The sequence below is a fragment of the Protobothrops mucrosquamatus genome, unplaced genomic scaffold, assembly GCF_001527695.2.
Source record: "Protobothrops mucrosquamatus isolate PMUCROS unplaced genomic scaffold, P.Mucros_1.0 scaffold56, whole genome shotgun sequence".
Classification (NCBI taxonomy): Eukaryota; Metazoa; Chordata; class Lepidosauria; order Squamata; family Viperidae; genus Protobothrops; species Protobothrops mucrosquamatus.
In genome coordinates, this window is record NW_015386436.1 from 458,854 (window position 1) to 483,726 (window position 24,873).

Sequence of the window (24,873 nt, forward strand, 5' to 3'; positions counted from 1 at the left end):
CTCCCAGCATTCCCATCTGCTCTGAAGGTTACGTAGACTGGTTTCTTTGCTGGGAATCACCATACAGGTAGTCCTTGATGTAGGACCACAATTGGGACTGGAACCTCCGTCACTAAGTAATGCAGTTGTGAGTCCTCGCATGACTGTGCCTGATTTTATGACTTTTGGGGGGCTCCATTAAGTCAGAATCCAGCTGGGAAAGTCCCAGAGGGTGATCAGGTGACCCCGGGAGGGAAATACATGGCAGACAAAATATATAAATAATGTATCGAAGGAGTAATATGGATTGCCCTTTGAAATTGAACGTATTGGAGCTACTACACAGAAGTTACAAATGGATAAGGGATAACAAGAATTTTGAGAAAGGAGATAAAGATAGTAGAAGAAAACAGGAATTAGAATTTTATCTATGGGACTTAAGGATAGCCAGGAGGAAGAATAAGAAAAGTATAAAGTTGCTTTATTTGATTATGGATAAATAACAATTTGCTATCTCTGGTGATGCTTAATTGATTGGATAGCTTATTTTTTAATGTTTAACTGGGTATAATGGCTTAGCTTGCAATATCTATGTTATTATTTTTGATAGGTAAGTAAGGGTTACTAATTCTGGTAATGTTTAATAGTGTTTAATTTTTTACAATGCTTAATTATTAATTGGGATTAGGTTTTGATTATTAAAGAGGGATGAGCAGGATTTAGATTAAATGGAAATGGAGATTATATATGTTGGTATGTATCTCTTAATTTTTACTGGACTTCTGATTAATAAGGAGAGCTGAAGATTTAGAAATAAGTTTATAGGAAATGGGGTGACATATGGAATGAAGAAGTATTTGGTTATATTTTAAGAGACAGTGATAAGTTCTTATCATTGAATATTCTTGCTGGGGATGAAAGAGGAAGATTCTTTTTCTTACTACATCCTTGGGGGATTTTTTTCCCTACATTTTCTTCTTTTTATGTATTTCTGTATTAAGTTCTCGTATTAGTTTAACCTGCTTAATATATTTCTTAATAAAATTAGTAGGAAAAAAAGTAAATGCATACCAGTTGCCACGTGTCTAAATTAGGATCACATGACCATGGGAACCCTTCACGAGTCACTTTTTTCAGCGCTGTCTTAACTTCAGTTGCTTAAATGAATGGTGGTAGGTTGAAGCCTACACCTACAAGTGCAACAGAAATCTCTTTTTCCGAATCTGTCCTCCCGCTCTCTTGTGGGGTGTGTGTATGCACAGATATGGATTTGGTCTGGGTTTTGTGGTGCATCGTTACCTGGGCGAACTTTTACTTAAGAGAGAAAGCCTCCAGCAAATTGGGAAGAAAGAACCTACAAAGCCGATGGTCAGCATACCAGCCATTCATCATTTCTGACATTGCTGAGCTGGGAATATCGAATGGGAAGGGTCAACCATTGCAAGAAAAATAAGTTTGTGCATTTCCATGTATCCCAGAAATGTTTTTAAGTATGCTTTGTGACTTCACAGCATTTTTGTTACTTAGTTTGGACCTTTTAGAGAAACATTTTTTTAAGTAAAACTCCCCTTGGTATGGGGTAGATTATAAATTTTAGTAAATAAATAAAGGGATGTCAAATAGCATACTATAAAACTGAGGGGATGTGTTGATCTGTGCAAAAGGTTGGATGGATTACTGGCAGCTAACAGGGACGTCATCCAGGAAAGGACACCTTCAGGTTTCTTGGTCCATCCGTGGGTCTCCTACGCACGAAACTGACTTTCTGAGCAGGTTACCAAGCCCAGATTGCTGAACTGATTTGATTCGTTCATGGAACATAGGATAATAGAGTTGGAAGGGACCTTGGAGGTCTTCTAGTCCAACCTCCTGCTCAAGCAGGAGACCTTATACCATTTCTGTTCAACTCTCAGCTTGAGTCTTGCAGGCGCCCATCAAGGTCATTGGGAATATGGGAATGTCCAAAAGACAGGCACTTTTCAAACCTAAAGTAGGTATATGGAAAGTAGCTATGGGGTTTGAGGGCATGTAGTAAACTATCAAAAGTGAAGCATCAACTAGTATTCACCAAGTACAGGCAGATAGTTCAGCTACATAATTAAAGTTTTCTTAAAAAAAAAGAGAGAGGGGATTATGAGCAGACCCTGGCAGTAATCCAAAATTCTAATTTCTGACTATGATTTAATTTCAATTTTAAATAAATCGGTTTTTAATTTAAAAAGAGTGAGCTTCATAACATTAGCAATGATTGCAACATTAAGCGCAGTGCTCACAATCTAGCAATATAAAACATTATTTATATCTGAATCGTAAACAGCCTTTTGAAATGGATTATGCTTTTTCTCCCTATTCTAATACAACCTGGAGGGTACTAAAAAGTGTTGTGTGAAATTAACATTCTGCTGACTTTCGCCTATAAATGAGAAGCGAGCTATTAACATTTGTGTATTTTCATTATGTAAATTGTGTTAACACATGCCCACAAATTGCCACCAGCGATACAATAATTTTCTCTCAGTGATCATAATGTGTCCAAGTGAGTCATTTTGATTATGACATGCTAATTACATATTGCCTCCCCTTTTCTCCCCCTTTTTCAGATTCAGAAAAACCAGGGATCTTTAATGGTAAGCTTTATGAGTTTGGGAAAAAAATTCACTTTTCTTTTTCCTGATGGCTGCTTCCTTCGCATGCTTGAATGCCTTGTTTTAAACTTAGCAAATTGCATTTTGCGGAAAAAGCAAACCTTTAACTGCCTGTATTAGATTAGGTACCATTAGAAATAATAGGACATCCTGAGCCACGATGTTTTTATAAGAGTTTGCTGCTGTTGATTAATCTTGCTATATTTTATTGCATTAATGATTTTTCCTTTCCACTCCATGTAAAGATATTGCATATAGCCTAATACTTTTCTCCCCTGTCCCCCACCCCTTTCCATCACAGCCTCTCCAGTTACTCCAGTGCATTGTTGATGAGGTGAGTCGCTGTCTTATGTGCTTTCACTCCTAAAGTCATCCCTAATGGACTGGAAAGCTTATATTTTGTTTCCTAATGAAGCACAATGGCCCGACGTCCTCAACAGCGAGACAAGTTGCCTTGTGCGGCTCTGAGCCGTCGGGCTCCGCTCGGCCTTGTTCTGCTTTGTGCCATTTTCTGAGTCTTCCTATTGAATTCTTGGGGAAATGAGGCTGTTTTCAGGAAAATCTCTCTCTTTTTCTTCCCTCTCCTGGAAAAGGGAGACCGCGGAACCCCTGAGTTAATTGACCGCCTCTCCGCCTTGCCAGACGAGGCAATGCAAAGAAAGGCAAGCTCCGATTTGGCTTCGTGAGGTGTGCAAAAAGGGAGCCCCATTAATGGGGGTCAGAGTTGAATTGTAAACAAGAACACATTGAAAGGAGGTGTCTTGTTGGAGTTTGGTTGGGGGAGAAAATGGTTGTTGACATGTCTCTTTTGCAAAATCTGGATCCATTTAATCCCAGTCTGGAGGTTTCCTACAGGACCTTCAAGATGCTTCAGCACAAGGGCAAATGCCCATCAGCTGCCCTGGGTGACCGAAATGGGACACCTCGCCCTGGCCAACTCCCCACGGTCAACTTGCCGCAGCCAGCTCGCCCTGGCCAACTAGCCACGGGACAACTCACCACGAGGCAATTCAACAAATATAAAAGTTAAATTAATTTCGACAGAACTGTGGCCAATAATGATAATATAGTCAATCCAGAAATAGAAGAGTTACAATAATTTCAACAAAAACGTGTTCACCAATAATAAAAGTACCTGAACGAAAGAATTAATACAGCATTGAATTGTCCTTTGGTAAGTTTTCGTGCGACAAGTTGGCCGTGCCATAGACCCCTGGGTGACCACGGACGGCCCCTGCGTTTCAGAGAGGAGACGGGGTAGCAAAGGGCTGGATGTGCCTCTTTCGAGATACAGGGAGTGGCGGAAGGGCCTCCTTTCCTCTCCTACTCAGCGAACCCCTCAGTTTCTGCTTTAACTGCGGACAGAGGTCAGGCATGAGAGCTCCCCCCCCCCTCAGTGGACCTTTCCCCTTGCTGCTCCAAGCCCTCTGTGGCGGGGAAAGGGAAGGAATCGGGCAGGACTGGCTGGGGCTCCTTTCGGCTCTCACCAAGTCTTTACCGGAGAAGGAAAAAGGGGGACTGTGTGTGGGGGGTGAATGGGAAGGAGGATGCAGCCCAGGGACCTGGGAAAACCAGTGAATGGAATCTGGAAGAAACTGGGGGAATTGCAGCGAGCTGCAGGAGGAGGTTATTGAAGCCACTGGAGGCAAGATGAGGGATCCAGAGAAAAAATCATTACTCGAGTGAGAGGCTTTTGTTTGTTGTGAGTGCAAGGTGACAGGATCTGGGGAACAAAGGAGGGGAGGGGCATATCTTGAAGCAGTTACTCCTGAATAAAACGGAGGACCCTGCGCAGAGGAGTTGGGTTGTATTTTGAGACACAGACCAGATCTCAGATGTTACCCAAATTCTTGAAACATGATGGATTCAACATCCATCCTGAATGAGCTTGTAAAGTTGATGAATAGTGATCCTCGTATGCTTAAGAAAATTATCTAGCCAAATCTATCTTAGAACTTCAAAATGTCCATGACAATCTCATAACAGTATATTGTACTGTGGGGTTTTGGTGCTCTCTGAGCTTGGTGGTTTTCTTGCAGACATTTCATTACCAAACTAGATAACATCTTCAGTACAGAAACCACTTGCACGATTTTAGAGACTCCTGAATGCCATGAAGGAGTTTCAGTTGATAAGCTTTGCTGTTAACATTCGTATCTGATATGAATCCAATAGATCTTTGAGTTCATGCGAACTGTGAAGTTAAGTTCACTTGTTATGATTTGAAGACATAGACAAGACACCTTTAAGGATTCAGTCAGTTATTGTCTCCTTGACTCTTGCTCATCATATACAGCTTTTTTAAGCAGGAAAGAATGGATTGGGTGAGTCCAAAGAATAATATAATTTTCAGTTGGAAGGGAGGTCATAAATATGTTAGTACGTTAAAAAAGATGGTTGGCTGCTGATTTGCTTTTATAACAGGGGTCCAAACTAGAGATTCTCCCAAAGCTGCTGAAATCCAGTGCTCTACACAGAAGAGTCGCCATGTAGGAGCCTGGAGGGCAGATGGCCTACTTGCGATGAGCCGCTGCATTTGAATTCCAGGGTTTTTCCTGTTAAGTCAGAGCTTATGCTGCTCACAGGGCCTCCCATGAAATAAACCAAGACCTGTGTAATGCAATAGAGTCTGGGCTGGGACAGAGAGCAGAACGGTGGAGAAAGTGCAGCAGAGAAATGATATATTTCAAATACAACCAACCGGAACAAATACTGTCCCAAAGGTGCTTTTTCAAAAGACAACTGGACTTCGTTTTTCCTTGAAGACGTTTCACTTCTCATCCAAGAAGCTTCTCCAGTTCAGAAACTGAAGAAGCGTCTTGGATGAGAAATGAAATGTCTTCAAGGAAAAACAAAGTCCAGTTGCTTTTTTGAAAAAGCACCTTTGGGACAACCACGACTTGGATGACTGAGAATCTGCATAGACAGAACAAATGCTCTTTTCTGACAGGGCAACTTCACGACTTCAGTCTTTAAAACAGATTCAGCAAGTTTATAAGTGCAAATTACTGTTCAACTATTGTTGACTTCTGAAGGGGCAGCTGCCCTTCCAGACAGAGTTCAGCATCCCAAGATCAGATGTCAATGCTTTCTGTGGTTGTAGGCCTGGAATGGAGAACGTGCACCGTTGATGCTGCAGAAATCAAGCGGGAGGGAGTGTGTATGTGTGTTCGTGTGTGCATGCATGAGAGAGAGAGAACTTAGACCATGCCGCATTGGTATAATTCCAAAGATGATCACAAAGGGATAGCTTCATGCTTCATCTCCTGCACGAGGAACCCCACGCTTAGCCCCATCTAAAATCTCCCACCTCCAGACTACCAACCCCCAAGGCAGGCGCTGTTATTTCCCAAAATTTGCCTGCGTAAACAAGTCCAGAGACTTCTCGTGGCCGCTCTTCTGTTCCATTTGCTCTCCCAGCCTCCGGTGTTTTTCCTAACATATGCCCCGCTCACCCTCGAAGCTCCCTGCCTCCAGTCATGAGGACTATGAGCTTCTCTTCTTGGGCGCGTGAGCCGCGAGCAAGCGAGGAGCTCCGAGGAGCACCACCTGCTCCTGCGTGCCACGCGCTGCAGAATGGGGCAATGAAAGCCCCGCTGGCTTCTGGGCTCCCTGCCTTCAGCAGGCGATGAATGCCATTTCTCCTCAGGCCCCGGTGGGTGCCCTGCCGATTTCGCTTCCCTCAGTGCCTGCCTCCTTCTCTTCCTGCTTTCCTCCCTCAGCTCTTTTTAAGATGCAGCCCTGTTGGGGGAGAATAATTGTCCCCACTTAATGGGCTCGTGTCTGTGTCTCTTTCTAAATAAGGACCTCATGAGAAAAAGTCTGTTTGCTTTCCGATATGTTGCAGCTGCTGTTGTTTTCGGCACATTCGTGATAACGCAAGTCTTAGCTATTAAAAGTGTTTAGTGTTCTAAGACTGATGATCTTGGGCCAAATGCTCCCTTGTGCGCCAACTTTGTGAGAGCAAATGAGGACTGGAAAGATCCTGAAACTCAAAAGGGCAAAGGGGAAGCCACATTGCCCCCACCCGCAGCGGCCCTTGTCTAACAGGGTCCCCCCCACACACACCTGTGAGCGGGTGACGCGCCATTCCCCACACGTGTGTGAGGTCCCGGGGTGTGGTCCAGAACTCAGTCTTTTTCTCAGAAAGTGAACGGGGAGCGTTCGAAGACCCCTCCGATGTCTGAGACCTCAGTGGGGAGGCCTCCGGAAGAAAGCAGGCCCAGATGCTTTGCAGCGAGAACGTGGCTTTGGGGAATTGCCATTCCGGTCACAATGTTTGGGAAAGGGTACAGCAGAGCTGGAGGAAGTGCCAAAGAAGGAGGCCGGGGGGAGCAGCCGCCTCAGCCGCCTCGCAAGAAAAGCTTAGAATATCTCTAGTGTGGAAAAAAGGCCACCAAGGGAGTGGGGGAAGCTGGAAATACAGGTCATCCTCGACTTACGACCACAATGGAGCCCAAAATTTCTGTTGCTAACCAAGACAATGTTAAGTGAATTTTGCCCCATTTTATGACCCTTCCTGCCACAGTTGTTAAGTGAATCACTGCAGTTGTTACGTTAGTAATTGTTGTTAAATGAATCTAGCTTCCCTATTGACTTTGTTTGTCAGAAGGTCGCAAAAGGTGATCAAGTGACCCCGGGACACCTCAATTGTCATAAATATGAGTCAGTTGCCAGGCATTTGAATTTTGATCATGTGACCATGGAGATGCTGCAATGGTCATAAGTGAAAAACGGTCATAGGTCACTTTTTTCAATGCTGTTGTTAACTTTGAACGGTCACTAAAGGAACTGTTGTAAGTGGGACTACCTGTATGTAGATTCATGCAGGATGTGAGGATCTTTTTCTCCTTCTCATAGGGCCAGTACGGGTCCCTAAGAAGGAGGCCCGTTGGCAAGGCAACAGTCAGATAAAGCAGTGTTTTTCAACCATGACCTCTTGAAGATGGGTGGACTTCAATTCCCAGAATTCCTCAGATAGCTTTGATGACTGGGGAATTCTGGGAGTTGTCCATTTTCAAGGGGTCAAGGTTGAGAAACACTGAGATAAAGAACACTTGAGCCCAGCCCAGCCCAGCAAAATCAATGGGGAAGCCAGATTGACTTAAAAGCCATATTACTAACTTATCAACTGGAGTGATTCACTTAACAACTGTGGCAAGAAAGGTCTTAAAAGGGGGCAAAAGTCATTTAACAAATGTCTCAATAACAGAAATGTTGAATTCAATTGTGATCATAAGCTGAGGACTACTTGTAATCTTCTTTGCCACATCCATTTTCCATTTATTCAGTTGGGAGATTAGTCTTGTCTTTTTCTGATATGTTTCATATCGCACTCATCATACTTTCCCTTCCTGCAGTCGTGCGACTTCCATTCTTATTTCTTTCATTTCTTTCCTTTTCCACTTTTCCCCCAAGATCCGTTCTTGGCACTAAAAGTGGTTTGTATCCCATTCAGAACTCTAATTATCCTTACATCTTTCACTAACATTCTGAGTCTTTCACCATGAACAGCTAAATCGTGCGTACTATGCATTTGGATTTCCAGTATATTCTTTTGCCATGCGGCTATATGAATTGACTTATGCTTAAATCACACATTTAACACAAATGTTTCTCTAAGAGATAATCACCAGATAGCTCCATTATCGTTTATTCTTGGGTCTCAGGATGGCTCAATAACTTTCCCCCCCTCTGTTGTCTGACTCCCATCCATTCGCCCACCCACGTGTCATGGAGCAAAATAATGTTTCCCACCTGGATTGCATTCTTTCAGAATTGTATTTTCTTCCAAGCATATCTGTGCTATTCTTTGCAAACTAGAATATCTAATTTAAAGACAACCTTACAAGCTAAAACACTGTTTCCTACATCTCACCAACCAGGAGGTATATGCACAACATAGGCAGTGCAGACCAGTCAGAAGGAAACAGTTCTTCACACAGCATGATTAACCTGCAGGATTCATTGCCGTGAGATATATTGACTACCAATAATTTGGATGGCTTTAAAAAAGAAATTGGGTGAATTCCTGGAAGACAGGTCTATCTAGGGCTGTTAATTTTGAACAATCATTGTTATCTGCAGCCATTGTTAGATGCAGCAGGCCTCTAAATTACCAGTTGAAGGAATTGTGGCTGGCATTAGCATTTGGAAGAAACGCTCAACAAAGTGCTAAACTAGTAATTGGAAGAAGAACCGAATGCTTCACAGAAGAGCACAGCGCCTCTCGGAAGGATGAAGGTTCTTGTTTTATGAGGAAGCCGGCTTTATTCAAGATCCCAACAAAAATAGTACTGGTAGTCCTTGTTTAGCAACCACAATGGGGACTACCACTCTGTTGTTACGTGAATGGTCATTAAGCAAAACAGCAACTGTTCTCATGATCTGACTTCAGCTTTCCTTTGCTTTCACTTCTCATCCAAGCAGGTTGTTCATGAACTGAAGAAGCTTCTTGGGTGAGAAGCGAAATGTTTTCAAGGAAAAAACCAAGGAAGTCCAGTTGCCTTTTGTAAAAGCACTTTTGAGACAACCATGACTATAGACAACTGGTCACCAAGTTCTTTCTGTCACTGTCAAAACTGCAAATGGACACTTTTACAAGGCAGACTCTAAATAAGGACTACCTGTAGTCTTTTGGCACCTGCAAGAGCTTAAGACTATTATCTCTCTAGGTGACTTTCCCTCTTGTAAGGCTACTCCTCTTGGTCCTCTCTCTGTTTTGCTCATCTGCCCCCAGATCCATCTACATTTGCTTCTCTCCTGTTGAGGAGAGAGCAGCCCTTGGGTGACCCACCTAAAACTCTGGGCTCCACCTTCCCTGTTCTGTTCTCTGCCATTTCAGGGTCAAATTCCTCATGGGAACAAAAGACATTTCCTTCATATTGCCATGATGTTCAGTTAAGAGGGTTTCGCCAAGTGGTTATAAATGGACAGATCTGAAATGTAGCCCCTTAACTACCAACATCTAAAGTGGCTGGCCCTTTGAGAGATTGTCAAGTGCTTCAGGTCTAGTACACTGGAGCACTCTCAGCCCTGGCTTATTTCTAAGATCAATCATCTCTTTGGCAGAAACGCTTTCAAAAACTTCCAGAAATAGAGAAGGGGTGTGGAATGTGCACCCCACCATACATTTTCTTTTCTTTGATATTAAATGCATTTGCACTGAAGAGAGTCTTGTGTCAGAATGAATCTATCATTACTTGTACCCTACTCCAAATGTTTTCTGCTGTTCTCTTTAATGGGACCCGAAACTGTGACCTTACCTAAATGCAAGACTCAAAGGCTAGATGGAAATAAGGTGAAACCACAGGTAGGAATAGCTAAATAATTACCTTTAGACCAACCTGAGAACCAAACCTTCCCAAGAGGCCAAACTCATTTAAAGGTTCCTAAAAACTCAATCTTGCAAGTGTCAATGGACGTACTTGATTATATGCAGCAGAGTTTTATGAAAACGCAAGAAAGACGGCAGGCGGTGAAAGAGAGCAATAAACAGGCTGGCCATTTTAACAGAAGCCTTGTGGTGGAGCCAGCTTCTGGGAGGGGCTTCAAGGTCCGGCCTTCCCTATTTAAAAAGATGAATGGAGAGAAGGGTCCAGGTTGCCAAGCTTTCTGTAGCAAAGGGGATGCAATGGCAGCTCCTTGGTAGGGTCGAAAGCAGTTGGCAGCCATCAATGCCGGGATGCATCTCTTAAAAGTTGGCAGGAAGTCCAGGAAGGGTGAGCAAATCTTTTGAAAGAGACATCGCTGCTCAGGTTGCAATAAGACCCAAGGCCAAGGAACTAGGTTCTAGGCAAGGGCTCATAATCACATCACTAGTTGAATCAGTAATGACATAGATATAACTTAACCAACATCAGTGTTCACACACACAGACACACAAACACCCACCAACTAGAAGGCAAGACCCTACTTCAGATTTTCCCAGCCTACCCCATAGTAGGACCTCAGTGCCTTTGTAACAGATCTAGCGGATGAATTGATACTGAAAGGGCTCCATAGAGCTAAAACTGTGAGAAGGGTGATCCAGAAGCCAGAAAGCGCAGCAGTAGTGCAGTCTCCCTTCTTTCCAGTGAGATCCTTCTTGTGGCTAAATGCATATATGAAGCTGATTCTGAGCAGCATTGTGTGGATCTGCCCACCCTCACACACAAGAAAACTATGTGACTCGGCCCGCTCGTCTTACTTAACCTCTTACAAACCTTAATATTTATTTACTACTAGAAACTGGAAATAGAATTTGAAGCTTTTTAACAATTACTTTAACTTTGAGGAGCAAGTGAGATGGGGACCCTCAATGCTATTAGCTCTCTGTCCCTTTCCAATTGCTGCCCTCCTATTCCCTGTTCTTATTCTGGGGTAGATCTCCAAGATGCTGGGTTGATCCCAGATCTTCCAGATGCCGCGGTTGTTTATTGGTAGCGTTTAATTAATATCTTTACTTATTTCTCAATATATTCTAGAAATAAACCTTGCAGGAAGAAAACATTGTGTGTGAAACATGTATTGAATAGGTAATACAGAATATAGATTCCTAGCATGACTTTAACTCTGCCTCTTCCGGAGCAGTTATAGACCATGGAAATTACGGAGAACTTGCTGATCAAAGGTGTAAGGGAAGGGATGAAAGGATTCTAGGCAGCAGCTCTTTGATCGCTGGGACCTCTCCCCCCTCCCAAAGCTTTCCTGCTGCAGTGCCACCTTTGAAAACCTGAAAGGGGGTCCTTCAGACCCAGCAGGACAATGGGCAGCTTTGAAGCAGGGAATCCAATCACCTCTTGGGAGGCTGCAGAGCCCTCAGGAAGCGCAGCTCACCTCGGCCTCTGCCCACCTGGCCCTCCTGGCCCTCCCCTTTCCTGGTTAAGGGAAGAGGGGGGAACTCCTCAGCACAAAGACACGGTGGTTGCGCGGTTTTCTCGCACAGGTATGCGGGTAGTCCCTGGCTGCAACCGTTCATTCGGTGACCGATCAAAAGTACGACCACTCCTCACATTTACAACCATCGCAGCATCCCCACAGTGACATAATCAACATTCAGACGCTTCGCAACCAGCATGCGTTTATGACGGTTGCAGCGTCCCGGGGTTGTGTGGTTGCTATTTGCAATCTTCCCAGCTGGCTCCTGACAATGGGGAGTCAATGGGGAGTCAATGGGGAAGACGGGTTCCCATAGCGACCACGTGATTCGCTTAAGAACCGGGGCAAAAAAGGTCATAAAATTGGCAGCTCATTTAACAACTGCCCTGCCTAACCATGGAAATCCTAGCTCCAGTTGTGGTTGTCAGTCAAGGACTACCTGTACATATGCACACACAATAACACTTGGCTATTTTTAAACTTTTTAAATATCTTTTGTATTCCTGAATCTACGCAGACACCTCCTCCCTGAAATGGAGAGTTGAGGGTATGAATTGGAAATAAAAACTTTGGGTCTTGGACCTCGGGGACTAATCAGCTTCCTTGTTCCCAAATTGGAAGGGCCCCCACTCTGCTAATTTGCATCACCACCCTGTCTCTTCCTTTAGAAACTCGGTAAAGACACATCTCTTTTCTCAGGCTTTTAATAGTTAATTATTTTATTATTCATGTTTTAATTTACTTGTTTTATCGTTTGGTACCCGGCATGTGAGTGTGTGTGCAGGGCTCTGCTGATTTAAATTGCAACTTGCCTAGAATGTTCATTTCGAGCAGAGCCAAACACAATAATTCTACAAATGTATAGATCAAGTAAATCATACATAATCAAGTAAATAATTAAAATCTGGAGGGCTTGTTTAATCGTCTGCATGTCTGTGTGATCAAAAGCATTAAGGAAAAGGATCAGAGGTGGCTGAGGAATGGCTCCGACCAAGCTTCCTGCATGCGTCGAAGCCTGCCGGCCCCGTGGGCAAGCCCAAAATCAGCCACTTCCGTCCACTTGGATCACGTGGCTCAGCCCATAGCTGGAGGGCTGTCACATCCACAAATTAAATATTAGGGAGGGAGTTTAAAGTTCAACCTCCTCTCTCTCTCTTCCCCTCCCCCTCAGATTTTCTGCTCCTTGCTTTGCTTGTTCTGCTTGAGCGCCTTACTGACGAGTGCTAATAGCAAAACGCCACACCGGGGTCTGGTTGGCGTTTCCCACATATTAAACATTCTGAACTTGTCCTTTCGCTCAGAGATTGTGCATAATTAATAATTAAACAGCTTCTGTTGTAATGGGTTGACCTTCTTGAACTGTTCATTATTCACAAGGTAGAGGCAATCACTCAAAACAACACTCCCACCACCATCAATGCCACCCCGATGGCGCATCTCTGCGTTTGTCCTGCCAGCGTTCAGAAGAGTCAGAGGGTTGCGCTGTGTGAGAACCAAGGCCACCTCTGTCGTCGGCTTCTCAGGAGGCCTGTGTGGACCTCGGATGGAGAATAGTGTTAGGAGAACCGCCCATGGGGCTGATTTGAATCCTCACTCCTAATTTGTACATCCACCAAAAGGTGTTGGAAATTTCTGGATCAGATCTTGCTGGAGCCAAAAGCTGCTGCTTGGCCTTCAGCCAGGCGACTTGTCTCTCTCAGGAGGGTTTCTGCCCTGCCCAGGATTCTTCAACCAGAGCAGACAGGAGCTCCGGGGCTTAGTTTGTCCAGAGAAGGAAGGTGCCGATGACTTTACCAAGTTGGGTCATGAAATTTCTGCAAGCAAACAACCAATTGAGAGAGCACTAAGGACTCTGCAAGGGGGGGGGGGGAGGCCTTGCCTGTCCTGCTGGGCAAAGAGATGTCCTAAATGTGGGACAGTCGTTGTCGCCGGATCTTCACTTCCAAATTCCACAGAGGGCTCACACCTGAAAAGCCCTCAAATACGCCATATTAGCAGGCCTACCATATTAGGTCTGTTATAAAGAATATTGTGGAAGGCAATGGTCTCCAACCTTGGCAACTTTAAGACTTGTGGACTTCAGTCCCAGAATGCGTTAGCCAGCTATGATGGGAGGCAAACACCCACAAGGAATTCTAGGAGTTGAAGTCCACAAATCTTAAACTTGCCGAGGTTGGAGACCCTGGGTGGAAGGCAAACGCCCACAGGCAGCCCTGAAAGGTTCCCTTTATGTAATAAAGAGGTAGGGAATTATGGCTCTTTTTTGACTTGTGGACTTCAACTCCCAGAATTCCCCGGCCAGCATGGCTGGCCGAGAAATTCTGGGAGTTGAAGTCCACAAGTCATAAAAGGGCCCATGGTCCCCCATCCCTGATGTAATGGAAGCCCCAACCAAACAGCCTCCAAGGGTGAGTCACCGCTTCCTTGTAGGGCCTTCAGTCAAGGCGAGGTTTTTTGAGCTTTTCTCTATTTGCCCAGCCTCGTGCAACCCACAAAAGGCATGTCAAAGACAACCCTCTGAATCTTGTCGCCTTGTACTCTTCAGTAACTTTTGATTTAATTGTGTTTTGCTGCAATTTCTGTTTGTTTGAATTGGAGACAAAGACTTAATAAGAGTTCTACTTAATTTTCTATCTTGTAATTACCACTCTCATTTTTCTGATAATTGGGCCGTCGCAATTATATGTATATTTACTAATCACTTCAGCAGCTCGGTGGTTGCTTCTTGCAGCCACCATTGAGAATGACATGCACACACGTGTGTTAGTGGCGGAGCTCTGAGCCTCCTCCTCCTCCTCCTCTCCTCTCCCCCTTTTTAAACTCCCCTCCCCCCCCTTCTCCCTGTCGCATCCAAGCCATTTCCCTTGCAGCCCTCCCTAATGAACCCCTCACATGCATTTGACACAGTTGTGTGCGAGAGAAATTGTTTGGCTCCCGCCAAATGTTACACGCTCTGAGTTTCTTGCCTGCAGCATTAGAAGGTTGTATGTGATGATAGATGGCTCTCGCAAGCGGCCAAAAGAGGCAAAGCACGGCGAGATTAAAATAAGTCATTCCTTTGTTAATTTAAATAGGTGCATGCATCATACTTTGCAGAGCACTCGGGGACAGAGCTGGGTAAGGTGGTGGGGAAACGGTGGCAAAAGCTGCCGAAAGATATTTTTAATAGCAAATGAGAATAGATGAGAGGCAAAGTCATTTGCAGCTGATTCCTGTTAGACGTGGCTCTCTTGTTCCAACCGTAGGACTAATGAGATGCCTGTTAAAGTCCTCCACGGTGCCATTTCATTACATCCGGAGCTGTTAGACTATAAACACTGGCAAGCCTCTCTTTCATTCTGGGGCGGGAGGGGGGCACCGCCAAGCCTCCCCCCCCCCGTGTGTGCATCTCCCTCTCACAGAGACCGTGCCCTTCTCTTTGAAATAACGCGGGGACCCCCCCCCCATTTGCGGAATATATCTTTGGCTTCTCTTTTTGTCGGCTGGTTGGTTAATTAGCTCAGCTCTCCTTTTTTTTTTTTTTTTAAATTCTTTATACACTCCTGGCCTCTTCTGCTTAAATCTAACAAGATTTGGGGTTGCTAAGTGTAAATAAATAGCAACTATGATGGAGGAAGCGAAGGTCAACACAAGAATAATTTCCCAGCTCTTTGTTAATTACAAGACCATTTGGGTGTTACTTAAATAATCATTAATTTCTCATTTACACTTTCGCTACCTTCTTGCCTGCCCTGTGGCTATCATTGTCCGTTTTCGACTTCCTCTTGCTCGGATTTCTACGTGTGTTTCCCCCACTGCGTAACGCTCATTACTTTTAAATGCAGGGTTTCCTTTTATTTGATTTTGTTTTTTAAAACGTCCTCCGTTTGTTTGCCATCAGAGAGTGATGGCGCAATTGACAATTTGGACTCACGCTTTCTCCTTCTTTTTCCTCCCTCCCTCCCTCCCCTGCCTTCTCCCCCTACCCGTGGCCAAAACGGGCTTGTAGGAATCTCCTGTCCTTCCGGTTGGGGAGTTCTCGGAGCCGTTTGTACACTTCATCACTCAATGGTAAGCTTCGTTTGCAAATGTGCCGTGCCCTCGATGTAAATGACACATGCCATTAACTCCCCATATCACAGGACCTTATGGCTTCCTCTGAATCCTTCCAGGGCTCCAGGGACCTGGCGGGGCTGGGCCAGCTGGGCCAGCAAAGCTGAGCAAACTGTTTAAATTATGTAAACGTTATTTACACAAAGGGTCATAAAAGTACTTCGGAGGGGGACTTTTTTGCCCCCACCCATTTTTTCCATAAACAACTGCATTCTCGGAGAACCGGTGCCATGCATTTCCACAGGCACACAGGCATGTGTTTGAAATCCCTTGAATGAAGATGATAATCGTATTTACCTCTCTATTATTCAAGCATTTCTCTTCTTGCTTAGAAAAATACGCTCCACTTTTGAAGGGGTCTAAACTGCAGCCTTGATAAATTTGGGGGCTTTTCATTTGGAAGAAATTTTATGGGGTCTGTCTTTGGGAGGTGTTCTGATGGGGCTGCATCTTTTGAACCACACTGTAGGGCATGTTTTCATTCTTCTAGACAGACTGCCTTGGTCAGCCAGGAATGCTCCTTAGATTAAGCAGCGCCATTAAAAGGAAGCAGATGTAGTTTAAAGTCAGAATCTTCTGAGCACCAAAAGGTTAACTTACCATAGCAAAGATATGTTCAATGCCTCTTTTATATGGAAAGATGATAAACAAGTATTTGAAGGCTAAAAGAACAAGTAACTTACAGTCTAAACATGTGGATGAGAGCTAGAATTACTCTTTTTCTTCTCAAACAAAATAGCTTAATTTTGTAGAGGAATGGAAAACAAAACAATCCACACACCAAGGCATGCACTTACTAAAATGTAATAGTAGCAGCCCCGCATTATATGGAGAAAGACAGTGGGCATATCAATAAAGTTGCACCATTTTAAAAGAATTGAATGTCTATTCTCTTTTGTGGAAGGGATAGGAGAGAGAAATGTTCAAAGCTACACCTGAAACCAATTTTAAAAAAATCACTCTCAGCACCACACAGAATGGGGCCAGCCGCTTGCAATAAATACTAATAGGAATATCCCTGTTGAAAAATACTGATGCTGGCAGTCAAAATTGAACCCACCCCCCCCCAAAAAAAACCACTTTCCTTTGTTCTAATTTTCCTTTCCTTTGCAAGTAAAGTTTTTGACTGATGTCAATAGAATTAACTTCGAATGAGGTAACCAAGTGGGAGAAGCCTTGGAATAAATGCTGATGACAGAGGCCTCTCCTGGAATATTCCAAAGGGAGGTATTTTTTTTAAGAGAGAGAGAGAAGGAATTAACAGTGTGACTATTGTTAATTGAAATAATAAATACAAAGCTTATGTTTATTATAAGACTGATCCACTTTGGGGTAGATTAGATTTCTGTAGTAAAGCTGGAATGGTGGATGATCTATCTTGCTGTACCTTTCCACTTCTACCCAGAGATTAATCAGAAAGCATATTGTTTTTATATTTTTTTAATTGAGGCAGGAGGAGGGCTAACCTCTACAGATACGTCCACAGATGTCAGGTGGAGGCATAAATGATAGCACATAATAGCCTCCTTCTCCCATAAGACCCAGCTACTTTGGAATGTCAGATTAAGCGTGTTGCCAAGGTGGCTTAGAACAGCTTGCAAAGAGTGCGGCCCTCGGTTGGCTTTGCAGGCGAGGGAAGCAACGAGGGAGCTGTTGCTGCAGTCAGGATCGGGAGATGACTGGGGGTGGCAGCAGAGTGGGGCTTGGCCAGTTGTGCAGGAGGACTCTGGGAGCTTCACATAATTCTGTGGAGATTCTCAGTCATCCATGTTTGTTCCCAAAGTGCTTTTTCAAAAGGCGACTGGACTGTCTTTGTTTTTCCTTGACCTTCTGACTGAAAAGCTGAAGAAGCTTCTTGAATGAGAAGCGAAATGTCTTCAAGGAAAAACAAAGCAATTCCAGTTGCCTTTTGAAAAAGCACCTTTGGGACCCCACATAATTCCCATCTGGTACCCTGGCCCTTATTTGCCTTTCAGAAAGGGCACTGTAGTGTGGGAATTGAGTGGTACAAACCAAAACAATCCAGATTCCTTCCAGCTTCTTTCTCTCCCATCCACTGCATGGCAGGAAATAGGGCAGTTGTAGGATTGCAGAAGTAACCATTGCATCAAACTAATAAGGGCCTGTTTTAGAAAATGATGGGATTCCCAGGGAGACTGAAGGGTATTTCACAAAAAAAGGAAACTCAACAAGAACAGCAACATTACAGCCGAAAAACTTGAAATGTTGTAGGACTCTAACAAGCTGGACCAAAGAATAAACAGTAAACTCAGTGGCAGAAGTGAACAGAATTCCTTTTTGGCTACTGTTTGGAGGGAATGTTTTTATGGGCTTCTGTTGAGTCATCCTGGGTGATCAGGGTTGGCCCTAGGCCTGCTTCCCCAGTTTTTCTTGAGTCCCTGACATGTTCTAAACCAGCATCTAAAATGTGTTACAGCAAACGGCTTGTTCCTTCTTAGCTCATTGAAGCATAAAATATTTTTTCTTTAAAAGACACCATTTAGGGCACTTTTTAAAGCAATCTTTCAACATTCCCCCTTGGTTGGTACAGTTTAGTTTATGACTGTTGCTCAAGCATCATGAGATATTTAAGAATCTTCACTGTTCTTGGGACATTTCCTAACTTCTTTTTTTTCTCTGTGTTTTCAGTATGAGGAAGCAACCAAAAGAACGACCAGCCCCCGAAGAATTAATGGTGAGTTGATCTAGCCCTACATCCTTGGAGACATAAACCCCAAAAGGTTTATTGATTTATGACACATGCAAACTTGTTTATTGTTTTTCCCCATAAGTTAACTAATATCAAATCTAAACTTTGCTTCCAGCACTGGCATCGAGCAAATATTATTGAGACATGCATTATCTCATTTCATTAGCATTGTTAATTGTCTTTGCTAAAATTTAGGGGTGGGATCAGCCATGCATTAGCAAAACCTTCTTGGAACTTTCTGGCCTTTAGGTCAAAAGAGGCTTTCTGTCGAAGAGATTATTCAGTCCTTCCTAAATTTGCGGAATTATTTTTTTTAAAAAAAAATGCAGATTCATGTGTGTGTGTGTGTGTGTGTGTGTGAGTGTGTGTCTGTGTGTGTGAGTGTAATCAATATCAGCATTTGTGATATCCAGTACTCTATATAGTATTCTTATTGTGAAATGGGAGAGCCAGACTTCACCTTGCTAAGGTTTCTAAAGAAAGACCCTCATTTCCTCAGGTTTTCTTTGTTTCTCTCTGTTGGTAACAGCATGAAAGATGAACATGTTTCTTTTTCCTTCTTTCTTTAAAATGAGATGTATTTATTTCCCTATTCATTTTTTATGGTTATTAAATTTCTATACCACCCAACTTCCAATGACTCTGGACGACTCACGAAAAAACATTTTTGAAAGAATAAAGGCACCAAGATCCTAAAAACCTCAATACCTGCTTAGCTGTACATCATTTTTTGGGGATGAGAGGTGTTGAGTACTTTTTATATATCAGGGGAAAACAGAGGAAGGCAGATGCCAAGTTCCCATCAAAGTTAAAGGATGATGGCCACAATCCATAAAATCATGCAACTCCTGTTGCACCCTAAATAGTAATTCGGGCTTGTCTTCTTCAAACAACCGGACCCGTGTTCATATGCTGCACACACTGCTCAGTGTATGTGTGAAACTGCTTTGGAATCTAGTGCTGGGCACAGTAGTAATTGGGAATGGAAGCTGTTGTTGAACATGTCACTGAACCGATCCCAGCATCCCAAGTGCTGCTTTCTCAGTTCTTTCTTCATGATGGTGAGACATTTTACTTTGAATCTATTTTTGAAAGCCAGTAATTTCTGTTGATGTTGAAAGAGCATTTAAACAACTTTTGATATACCTAAACGATGTAGAACTTGGTATTTTTCTCCACACCACCCATTCTATTTCTGAGTACTGTTGGTTGAAGCTGCCTTAATTTGCCTCTTTTTTTATTAACTTGGGATGGTTGGAAGGTTCCCGCACTTAGTCACATCTGAGAGAACTTGGAACAGGTTCTAGAGATGGAGATGCATTTACCTTACACAATGTTATTATTCTATGCCTGGGTGGCTTGACTATTAAACCAACAGAACGGGGTTTCATAAAATCCGTAGCTCTTTGTAAATGCATGCTTTCTGTGATGCAATAGGCCCGGCACTTATAAATAAAACATCTGCAGATCGCACTTCACAACCCTCCGTATATATCTCTGTGTGTGTGTGTGTGTGTTCAGAAGCTATAACGCCACTACAGGGTGTAAAGCCATAAAGACGGAGGCCAAGGGGTGAGTGCCGATAGGAACAGAGACGCAGAGTTATATATCTTTCCAACTACCTGCCCTGAAGTGTTGGGTTCAACTCATAAGGCAGCATCTTTCCCCCTTTAATAATTAAAAAAAGCATGACAGCTTCAGAAAGAGAATTGGGCTTCTTTTAAGAAGGCTGCTTTTTCTCCTTTGAAAGTGGGCTTCTAAAATAGCTGCTTAGCCAGCAAAGTTGGCCTTTCATTACTGACGAGATCTTCTGCTCATGGAGGGAAGTCTGGTTGAGGTCTTCTTTGCTTATGGACCTGTGAGTTGGCCACACCTACAGCTGGCTTCCTTCTAGGGTGGATTCCTGGACTGAGAGTGGTTCCCTAGATTGATTTTCCAGATTCATCCTGATTTGGTTCTGGTTTTTGCTTATACTGCAGAATTGCAGATGGGTGGCTGGCAACATTAGAATAGAATAGAGCTGGAAGGGACCTTGGAGGTCTTCTAGTCCAGCCCCCTGCTCGAGCAGGAGAACCTATACCATTTCACACAGAATGACCATGACACTTTACAACAGTGATTTTATCAGTTATATTGGAAGGATATTTTTTTAATGATGATGGCAATCTCACCTACAGTTTCACGAAGTCTTGAAAGATTTCAGACAGATTTTCTGTTTAATCAGGGAAGGGGGAAGGAGCTGAAAAGACGGCCACTTACACAGCAGCAGTTATTTTTCTAGACTTTCTTGTTTTCCTCAGGTTAGGAAGTCTACAGTCTGCTGATGTGTTCAAGTAATATTTTCATCTTAACCATACAGTTGAACTGCACTAATTTCTCTGTACTGTTTTAAATGCCATCCTAGTGGTAGATTTAGCAAGACAAGATGAGGCATTGTCTATCTTTTGGACAGACACATTGAGTTTTGCCAATGAGACAGCAAGAGAGAAAGTGTTGGGCATAGATCAGTTGGAGCAAAGACCGAAAATTAAGCTACTACGGGTAGCTCTTGACTTACAGTCACAATTGGGATCAGAATTTCAGGCACTAAGGGATTTGGTCATGTGACCAGACCTGATTTTACAACAATTTTTCTGTGGTCATTAAGTGAATCCAGCTTCCCCAATTCACTTTGCTTGTCAGAAGCCACTGGGAAGATCCCAAATTATGACCACATGACCACAAGACACTGCAACCATCATAAATGCAAACTATGGCCAAATGCCTGAATTGCAGTCTGATGACCATGGGGCTGTGCAACAGTCGTGTGAGGAGGGGTGAAAAGTCACTTTTTCTGAGGCCGTCGTAACTTTGAACCCCCATTAAACAAACAGTTTCAAACAGAGAAAATTCCTGGGCAAGACCAGCTCTCTAGCTCATTCCAAAGCTATAGAATGAGAAAAACGCTACAGGCTCTTCAGGCTGCATGGTTACTTCAGAATACTACAGATCATTTAATCTAATAAACAATGGCAGCAAAGTGAATACAGTGGTGCCCTGGTACTCGACGTTAATTGGTCATAGGAGGCTGCGAAACTACGAATGCCAAGCAAACCAGGTAACTTGCAATGTGAACCTTTGTTTTGGCTAGGAAAAACTTTCTGTCTGTCCTTTTTCCTGTGTCATCCACCTTCCCAGCAGTCGAATACGGAGGTGCCACTGTTTTGCAGCGTTTCGCCTCTCTGTTAACTGAATCATGAAACATGGCTCCAAAATCCAGTTTTTACAGTTACTTATCATCTTCTTTTGCAACATCTCTGTGAAATGCTGTCCACCAGAACGGGGCCTCGTTGTAACAAGACATGCACTTGTATCAAAGTCCACTGAGGAGGCCTTCCACAGGAGAAAAGAATTTGCTTCCATCCTTTGTGAAAGTGTTTACGCTCAGAGAGAATTTTCAACAACATGAATGCAAGGCCCCTCAAAGTCTACTCCAAGTGGTGCTCTGTCCCCCTTTCACTGGAGAGTCCCTCTGATGTGCCCCTACCAATGCTGTTTCCATATGTTGATGATGTTTTCACACCAGTAGCTGAAGCAAGCTTTGAATCGGAGTGCATCGCTTCCTACTTCCTCCCTTACATCTGTCCTTTGCAAGACCTTACGGCGCCATTTCACCTGGCTGCAATGCTTGCATCCTTCATAAACTACTGCTCGGTCAAAGAGAGGGCCTATTCCTGCCTGCTTACAAAGGGTGGTTGATTTTAAAAGGCAGGAAAAAGATGTCTGTTTATCTGTTGGTCGGAGGGACGCAGCCATATACGAGAGGGACGCACGTGGGACTCCAGGTCATGCGGCGATGCGCTTGGCTTTGGTCACCGTTGATTTTGGCCTCAGTGGCACCATTTTCCCGAAGCTTTCAGTTCCTAAGCTCTATTTAATGGAATCTATGCATAGTAAGTAACCAGGTCAGAGAGAGACAGCCTTCCCCGTTTGAGATCAATCGCTGGCTAATACTTTATCTAGGTCACTTTATTATCTCGTGGCGATGCCATTCCCATCCGCCGCCTCCTTTTGTAAGACACACTTCAGCTGTGGGGAAAGTGTTAGCGCATACATATTAAAAACATATACCCATTCTATCTGTATGTAAATGCACAAGGCACAGCTGGATATTGCCAAGGAGTTTGATTTACTAATGGTTATTATCTGTTCTCGCTGTTCAGTAGCAGGGAGAGTTCCAGTAAGCATCCGCACATGGAAATTGTCTCCCAGTAGTGCTAGCCTGCTTTTGAGAATTGTTTAGAAAGGCGGCCCGGCTACTGGGGCTTTGGCATGGCCGTGTTTCTGAAGAGGCTCTGGCAGCCCCTCACTGAGTCCTCCTGGGGAAGCAGGTCCTCTTCCCTGAAAGCAGAAAAGGTCCTGGGGGGGGGGTGTCCTGAAAGCCACCCCTCTTCCGGACTGCCCTCCGCTGCAGAATAGAAGGCACCTTGCAGAAAGCTGTATCTCCACCCCAAGGAGACTGGAGGCACCTCGACTTTGTTCACTGAAGCCCCCCCAAAAGAATTAGTGGCCCTGGATCACCTTTTGTGGATGCTGGGGTTTCTTCTCATCCCCCCTTTGCCTCCAGCTGACTCTTCAGGAAAGGGGATAAAGGGTGTCTATCTAATCGATCTTCTATCATCTGTCTATCTATATCATATGTCTTCAGCCTATCAATCTACTATCATTTAGCTAACTATCTTCTAGCAATCATTTCTCTGTCTGTCTGTCTGTCTATTGAATTTCTGTGCCGCCCATCTCACTAAAATAGCCACTCTGGGTAGCTTACAATATAATAAAAGAGTTAAAAACTGCTAAAAAAAAATAAAATAAAAATAAAAAGGTTAAAAATCAAGAACCAAGATGATGGGCAGCCTGGGAGTGGGAATCTTCTCTACCCCATCAGCCACCCCAAGATAGCAGGCCCAGGCCAAAAGGCAGAGCCAAGCTATTCTGGAAAGCCAGGCAGGGGTGTGTGGATCTGACCTCTACCTGTCTGCACTCAGAGCCTGCCTGGGTTAACCAGAAGTGCCATTTCAGAAGTTACTCAAAATGGACTTTTCCTGCTTTTCCTCCTGCACAGATACACACAATGAAGGCAGATATATGTGTCCCAGGATGCAGGATCCAATCTGGGTCAGTCTACCAGCCCTGAGGATGGGCTCCACCATGAGTCCAAAAGATCGGAAGACTAAACCTCTGGTCCTGGTACCGACCCAGATTGGATCGTGCAGATATACACAATCTCTACTTTGTACTCTTTGACACATTTGTTTTGCACTTGTTTCTGATTATCTTTAATCTTTTTGACCTGGAAGACACCTTTGCATCCCCAGCAGTTGGGGCCAGTTGAGATGAGGAGCCTCTGCAGGACCCATCAGGACAGAACAGGCTCTCCTTTTGATTCACACCTGATCCAGTCTGACTTTGTCCAACAAAAATCTGTCATAATAACAAATGCATAATAATGCATAACAAACTGACTTCTAACAAACTGAATTTGATGTGTCCATGTCTAACTACTTTCAAGATATCTAATGTTGACAAAATCTTGGAAAATTATTACAAATCCCAGCCACCTTAAGAAAGAATAAAAGACAGGAAAATATACAGAATTGGGGATGCAGCATTTGATTCAATGAGTTTACTGTAAAGTTCAAGTATTTTTAGTTAGGTGACAATTGATTTTTTTTTTAAATTGCTATTCTCTTTAATGGTTTTTATATCGTGGGATCCCATGTCAGGCAAATGCTATTATCTCCCTTAAAGCCACTGGAAGGTCCATGTCGTTTTGTGGCCCACTAGAGAGAAGAAGTAATGGATCTCCTGCCTTCCATTAAAAGTTTGTCCTTGCATAAATTGTGTGACTGAAAAAGCTGTTGACTAAATCTGCAGATAGGCAGTGCTGACAACTCATGGGTTTCAAACTCTTAGGTGCAACTAGGTAGTTATAGTACAGAGGAAATGTAAATAGAATGAAGCTGATTGTGGATTGTGAAATCAGAATAACAGAGTTGGAAGAGACCTTGGAGGTCTTCTAGTCCAACCCCCTGTTCAAGCAGGAGACCTTATATCATTCCAGAAGAATGGCTGTCCAGTCTCTTCTTAAAAACCTCCAGTGATGGAGCACCTACAAATTCTGAAGGCAAGCTGTTCCTCTGGCTAATTATCCTCATTGTTAGGAAATTTCTCCTTATTTCCAAGTTGCTTCTCTCCTTGACTAGTTTCTATTCCTGCCTTCAGGTTGACTCCCTCTTCTTTGTGGCAGCCCCTCAAATATTGGAACTCTGCTATCATGTCACCCCTAGTTCTTCTTTTCCCGAGATTAGACATACCCAATTCCTGTAAACATTCTTCATATATTTTAGCCTCCAGCCTCCTAATCATCTTTGTTGCTCTTCTATGCACTCTTTCCAGAGTTTCAACAACTTTATTTATATTGTGGTGACCAATATAAAAAGCCACTTTATTAATTTACAAGGCAGTGAATTTATTTTGCATCTTGCAAAAACAGAGATTCCAATTGCTTGAAAGTCCTTTTAAATACGATAACAGGGATGGCCGGGAGAA

General features: G+C 43.5%; 1 protein-coding gene across 1 annotated transcript in view; it reads left to right on the forward strand.

Moving 5' to 3' along the window:
* The window catches only part of MAP2K5 (mitogen-activated protein kinase kinase 5), a 118,146-nt gene that overhangs the window by 78,661 nt on the left and 14,612 nt on the right, over positions 1-24,873 (forward strand). The window contains exons 17-20 of the mRNA XM_015811894.2: positions 2,580-2,606; positions 2,926-2,958; positions 15,472-15,533; positions 18,225-18,270. Coding sequence (XP_015667380.1) covers positions 2,580-2,606; positions 2,926-2,958; positions 15,472-15,533; positions 18,225-18,270 — 168 coding nt within the window. The remainder of the gene's footprint in view (positions 1-2,579; positions 2,607-2,925; positions 2,959-15,471; positions 15,534-18,224; positions 18,271-24,873) is intronic.